This window comes from Schistocerca serialis, chromosome 4, assembly GCF_023864345.2.
Source record: "Schistocerca serialis cubense isolate TAMUIC-IGC-003099 chromosome 4, iqSchSeri2.2, whole genome shotgun sequence".
In the NCBI taxonomy this organism is placed as follows: Eukaryota; Metazoa; Arthropoda; class Insecta; order Orthoptera; family Acrididae; genus Schistocerca; species Schistocerca serialis.
Window position 1 is genome coordinate 808534244 of NC_064641.1, and position 7027 is coordinate 808541270.

The 7027-nt window shown below is 48.5% G+C and overlaps 1 protein-coding gene across 1 annotated transcript; it reads right to left on the reverse strand.

Moving 5' to 3' along the window:
* Positions 1-654: 654 nt before the first annotated feature.
* LOC126474784 (uncharacterized) lies at positions 655-4463 on the reverse strand. Its single transcript, XM_050102260.1, has 2 exons — positions 4334-4463; positions 655-1271 (listed from the first exon to the last, which is right to left on the reverse strand). The coding sequence occupies exons 1-2, from the start codon at positions 4461-4463 to the stop codon at positions 655-657; spliced, it is 747 nt and encodes a 248-aa protein (XP_049958217.1).
* Positions 4464-7027: the final 2564 nt, after the last annotated feature.

Consider the following 7027-nt stretch of genomic DNA (forward strand, 5'->3'; position numbering starts at 1 on the left):
AAATGATAATGATTAGGAAAACACAATACCCAGTCCCTGAGAGGAGAAAATCTCCGACCCAGCCCCGAATCGAACCCAGGCCCGTTGGCATGACATTATGTTACGCTGACCACTCAGCTACCGGGGCGGGCCCTCTTGCTATTTTTGTACATCTTATGAAATGTTATTTTTGTGGCGGTGTTCGTAGCGACAAACAATTCCCTGTAGAAACGGCTTACGAAGTCACCGCCACACTTTTAATAGGGGGCCGACCGGTCCGCTGGAACAGTGAACAGAAAGATGAAAACCCAAAACACTCTGATTAAATAAAAGTCGGTACTTATCTTTATTAACGAAGATACAGATACACAGTAGTGAACTCCGTGTCTACAGAGATCTGTCTAGTTCGAGTCGGAGCGGCTAGGTCAGCGTCGGCTGACGACAAACAACAACTCTGCTGCGATGAACACACGACTGACTAGCAAGTACACAATTCGGTGGCGAGTATACAACTGAGCGGCGAATACAGAACTGTCCTAGCGCTCGCGACTCCAGCGCTTAAGAAGCCAGAAGCCAGCGGTGGCGCGCGCAGACTTGCGGCGATTTCCTGTATCGCTGGCGTCCGGACTTTGATACTGCCAACCTTTTGGCAGCGGTCTCGGGTGGCATTACTGGCTAGGATATAACACTCCGCCCCCCCAAATTGCCGCACCGTCGTTGAATAATGACGTGGCGAGCGTCGACGGCGGGGGAGGGGTCTGGCCGCAGGCGTAGCGGACGAGACCGGGGCGGAGACTGTTGTCGGTGGCAGTCCCCGGTCCGCACACCAGCATTGGCTGCGCGGGCCTCGGGAAACACCGACGGAAAACCGAGGTCAGGGTGCACGCCTGTGACCACGGGCGCAGCTTCTGGTACTGGACGCGACGGGGCGTCGGGACCCACGAAGAGAGGCAGCGTCTCCTGACGCTGCGTCGACGGCTGCGGAGTGGGCGCCGGACAAGGCGCTGCGGTGTCAGACTCCTTGGGGGTGCCCAAGGAAAGGACAGGGTGCACAGCCACCGCTTGGGAAGGCGGCCCGGCTGAGGGGTCGACGTCCATCAGCTCCGAAGGCGGTGGAGACTGAAGAGGGACCGCAGGCGCCGGAGCGACCACCTGGGGCGCTCCCGAATGAAGCTGCGCGGGAGGCATCAACGGGACGGGCTGTCGGCATAGTAGCGGCGACGGCTGCTGCTGCTGCCCTGGGGGCGGCAGCGAAGTCGGAAGGCGCGGCTGGAACCCGCCGCGGACCAAATCTGTGGACAAAGAACGAGCGGCAGAATCCGGGCGGCCAGCGCGGCGCAACTGCTTCTGATGCCTCCTGTGCACCCCAGTAGCACCTTGAACAGTATAAAAACCGCGACCCTGGACACTTATCACGGTAGCACGTTCCCAACGACGGCGACCGTGATAAACTCTGAAAAAAACGGCGTCGTTGCGCTGAAAACGCGTGCGATGCTCAGAAGCGGCGGGTCGATCCGGGGGGTGCAACAACCGTAGTAGGGTGCGATGACGACGGCCGTGGAGAAGCTCCGCAGGCGAAGGGCGGCGCGTGGCGTGGTCCGGTACGACGACAGGAACGTGATGAGGGCCTGCTGACGAGAGTGCGTAGCACGAAGGCGGTCCATATGATCCTTGAATGTGCGTACAAAACGTTCTGCTGCACCATTCGATTGAGGGTGGAACGGCGGAGTAAGAACATGGCGAATGCCATTGGCAGAACAAAAACTTTCAAATTCAGCAGAGGTAAATTGTGGACCATTGTCAGACACCAAAACTTCTGGAAGACCCTCAATACAAAAAATTGAAGTCAACGCCTGTATAGTTTGCGCAGACGTTGTAGACTGCATGGGCACAACAAACGGAAAATTACTAAATGCATCTATTACGATTAGCCAACGAGAATTCCAATATGGACCAGCGAAATCAATATGTACCCGCTGCCAGGGACCGGCAGGGCGTGCCCACTCAAAATAGCGTTGAGGCGGAGCAGCTTGGTTTTCGGCACACGTCGAACAATCTGTAGACATCTGCGTAATCTCCTTATCAATGCCGATCCATGTACAATGACGGCGGGCAAGCTGCTTGGTGCGGACCACTCCCCAATGACCTTGATGCAACAAGGCAAGGACCTTGGATTGGAGCACTTGGGGAACCACTACACGAAGCTGGTCATTCTCGGTGCGTAACAGCAAAACTCCGTGCGAAACAGACAACAGATGACGTTGCGGATAATAGCGACGAACCACAGGATCCGATATGTCCTTTGCCTTGGACGGCCAACCACGTTGAACAAAACGTAATAGTAAACTCAGATGAGGATCTGTAGCTGTCGCACGTGCCACCTGACGATAATCAATCGGAAAATCCCGGAGGGATTGATGCTCATCGGCGTCAATCTGATGGCAAGAGTCGTCAGAGGAATCGAAGACATCATCCGCAGCAATCGGCAATCTAGAAAGCGCGTCAGCGTTTGCATGCTGAGCTGTAGGGCGATACAGTATCTCATACTGGTATTGTGATAACAAAAGAGCCCAACGTTGTAGTCTCTGAGCTGTCCGCTGAGGAACTGGTTTAGACGGATGAAACAGTGACGTCAGGGGCTTGTGATCTGTTACTAAATAGAATGGTCTACCATAGAGGTAGTGATGGAATTTTGTGACACCGAACACAATAGCCAACGCTTCCTTGTCCAATTGGCTATAATTACACTGAGCTTTGTTTAGCAATTTAGATGCGAACGCAATAGGACGTTCGGTGTTACCGACTCGGTGAGACAACACAGCACCGAGGCCGAAAGAAGAGGCATCACAAGCTAACACCATAGGCTTGTTAGGGTCGTAATGGACCAGACAACGATCATTCAATAAAGCCTCTTTAAGCTGCTGAAATGCTGATTGGCAATCAGCTGACCACACAAACGGAACATTCTTACGGCGGAGACGATGCAACGGTGCAGCAATCTGTGATGCATTAGGTATAAACCTAATATAATATGTCAATTTGCCAAGAACTGCTTGCAATTCCTGCAGATTGCGAGGGGCGGGCAAATCACGAATAGCTGCTAAATGTGACTGGGAGGGATGAGTGCCTTGAGCATTAATAACATGTCCCAGATACTCCATCTCCGTAAGGAAAAATGAACATTTATCGATGTTGCAACGTAGGCCTGCCTGAGACAACACTGTAAACAAACACTCCAAATTACGGAAATGTTCAGCAGGCGTCCGACCGGACACAACAATATCGTCTAAATAGTTGCAACACGATGGCACATTAGCCAGAAGTTGTGACAAAAAACGCTGAAAAACAGCTGGAGCTGACGCACAACCAAAAGGCAAACGCAGAAAACGGAACAACCCCAACGACGTGTTTATGACAAAATACTGTTGTGATTGCTCGTCGAGGGGCAATTGCAAATATGCTTCACGGAGATCAATTTTGGAAAAGAAACGAGCTTCCCCTAACTTATCCATCAGCTCGTCCGGTCTAGGCAAAGGAAAAGAATCAATGACAGTCTGAGGATTAACTGTCGACTTAAAATCAGCACACAAACGTAACTTGCCAGACGGTTTCTTTATAATAACTAAGGGAGAAGCCCACTGGCTCGCTGAAACGGGTTGAATAGCACCGTTGTTTTGCCAACGACGAAGTTCATCTTCTACAGGTGCCCGGAGGGCGTGAGGCACTGGACGAGCACGAAAAAATCGAGGCTGAGCATTATCTTTTAACGTACTATGAGCGGTAAAGTTCGCAGCTCAACCTAGTTCGTCTTTAAATATGTCACTGTATCGTTTACACAAATCGGTTATGCTGTCTTGAGGAACAACAACAGAACTAATTTGCAACACATTGTCTTGGATAGACAGGCCAAACAAGTCAAAACAGTCTAATCCGAAAATGTTTACACTGTCTGTAGCGCGGAGCACTGTGAATGAAACTGTTTTTGTATTGCCACGGAATGTGGCTGGCACGCTACATACACCTAACACAGGAATGTGTTCGCCACTATAAGTAGCCAAAGAATGTTTTGCCGCTGAAAGTTTAGGGCGGCCGATAGCCGCATACGTAGCACTATTTATGAGAGTCACAGACGCACCAGTGTCTAATTGAAAATTGAAGGTCTTATCCTGGATGCGTAGCTTCACAAATAGTTTATTACACTGTCTCTGGATCGGTGCAGCGGAGGCGGAAGACACAAAATCAGCGCGTTTAGCGCGTGTTCGCTGCTTACGACAACTCGTGGGTTGGGCGGGTGTAACAACAACTCCCGCTTCACTTGCAGTCTGTACATTACGTTTTACAGCGTTTGAATTACGCTTGGGTCGCATAGCAGAGGGCTGGGTGGGTGGCTTATTGCGAACAAGTTTATTACCCACACGAACCGTGGAAGAGTCTTTAAACGCGACCTTCTGGGCGGGCTGGCTTTGAAGAACATGAATACCCATGGGCTGGGCAGCACTAGAATTGTTCTTGCGTTTACGCAAACAAACAGTCTGGATGTGTCCTTTCCTTTGACAAAAGTGACAAACCGCGTTTCTCAACGGGCAACGTTCACGAGGATGAGCAAGAACACACTTAGGGCAAGACTTAACTCTATCATTTTGCACACGCGGCTGACGAATGCATTTAACATGACGCGGCCGGCTAGTGTTTACAGTGTGACTCTGCCGTTGGGGCCGCGGGCGTGACATAACTTGCTTAGCACAGGGAATTTGAGAAATACATGGCTGATCTAACTCACACTCAGCATAGTCAAAAGTATCTTGGGCTTGAATGACGTTCATCACAGTCTCTAATGACGGGTCAGGCAACTTTAAGATAGCAGCACGAATACGAGAATCTGCAATGTTTTGAGTAATAGCGTCTCGTAACATGACATCACTGTAGGAAGCTCCACACACACAATTAAATCGGCACTGACGGGTGAGGCCCCGTAAATCTGTTAACCACTGTTTATTAGATTGATGTGGCAGTTTCTTTAATCTGAAGAACTTGAATCTGGCTGCTGCTACATGAACTCGCGACTCGAAATACTCAGCAAGCTTGTTAACAACAACGTCATAGTCTAAAGCTTCTGGCTTGGATTCCGGGAACAACTTACAAAGTAGTCGATAGACTTCCACGCCTGCAGTGGAAATTAAATAAAGCTGCCGCTCAGTACCTATGATTTTGTAGACTGTCATGTGCGCCTGCAACTGCGCGAAATATTCTCGCCATTCTTCTCGTGATGTATCAAAAGCACGGAAAGGTGGTGCTGCCTGTGCTTGTTCCTTTTGTGTTGGAGGATTAGCCGCTTGTTTGGCGATTGCTTCCACCAGACTTTGTATTTGCTGACTCTGTAACAAGATCAACTGTTGTAATTCGGCAGACATAGTGAACACAAATTAAACCAGCCCCCAAAATTTTATCGCTATAATTAGTATAACCAGAAACAAGTTGAACCAGCCCTGCACACGAGTTCGGAAGTCCTCGTCGCCAGTTTTGTGGCGGTGTTCGTAGCGACAAACAATTCGCTGTGGAAACGGCTTACGAAGTCACCGCCACACTTTTAATAGCGGGCCGACCGGTCCGCTGGAACAGTGAACAGAAAGATGAAAACCCAAAACACTCTGATTAAATAAAAGTCGGTAATTATCTTTATTAACGAAGATACAGCAACACAATAGTGAACTCCGTGTCTACAAAAATCTGTCTAGTTCGAGTCGGAGCGGCTAGGTCAGCGTCGGCTGACGACAAACAACAACTCTGCCGCGATGAACACACGACTGACTAGCAAGTACACAATTCGGTGGAGAGTATACAACTGAGCGGCGAATACAGAACTGTCCTAGCGCTCGCGACTCCAGCGCTTAAGAAGCCAGAAGCCAGCGGTGGCGCGCGCAGACTTGCGGCGATTTCCTGTATCGCTGGCGCTGCTTATGCGGACGGCGTCCAGACTTTGATACTGCCAACCTTTTGGCAGCGGGCTCGGGTGGCATTACTGGCTAGGATATAACAGTTATAGTCATCGGACAAGCAGTTCTGGTGTTATCCGTCTATTTGCCAAGGATCAAAATGCTGTGTCTGGCGGAGCTTCCATGTTTAAGACATAATTCGTTCTGCTGCAGTTCAGTCATAATAGCAGAGAAATGAGTTCATTTGCTGCATTCACTGCACATACACATGTCGTTGTAACACACCTTTTTCCCGCTTGTGATTGCGGTCACTTGGATTTCACCTTCCAGGCAATTAGTTTAGACGGTTTGTGAACTATGGATAATGGGGGTTCTTCAACGTTGTATACCTGGTCAGCAGTAAACTTATGGTCATCCAATATTTCTTGATATTTACAAAGAAACTGATTAACACGCTCTTTGTTAGACCTCTTTGCTTCTTCATGGATATTGTTTTGGGAACGCACAAGGCCATAGAGGAATTATCTTCAAGAAACCTGTAACAAAATGTTTTACTGGCTATCTTTTTCTCTTTACCGAAGCGATGTATTAGATGACATTATTCAGTAATTTGGTAGGCAAGTTTACCTAATTCAGTATTAATTATTCCGAAGAAACTAGATTCTTCGTTAAATGCATGCAGCGTTTATTTATCTCTCATCTTTCCCGTCATAACGTTAGTTCTATCCAAATATTATTGTTATATCTGAACCCTTCAAATGACGAAGTAGTGTAGGCTTGGGTGTATTTTATCTTCCGCATGCTTCATTAAATCCAGTTTCACCATTACGATGTTTAAGTAAAGTGTCGTCTACATCATCATGCACGCAATCTTCTTCATACTGATTAACTGAAACAACTTTTAGATGGTACGACATTTCCGTCATCGCTTAAGTCGTACCGATACGATTAACGAATTCTCCACACTACGACCTCTACCACTTCAAATCAAAACTATACGCATAACCTCATAGACTTCTACCCTCTGATTACGCTTAAGTGAATGGCAGAGTACCACAAAAGTACACATGATAAAAAACAATTACTTTAACACGATATTTTTTTATGAAACTGCT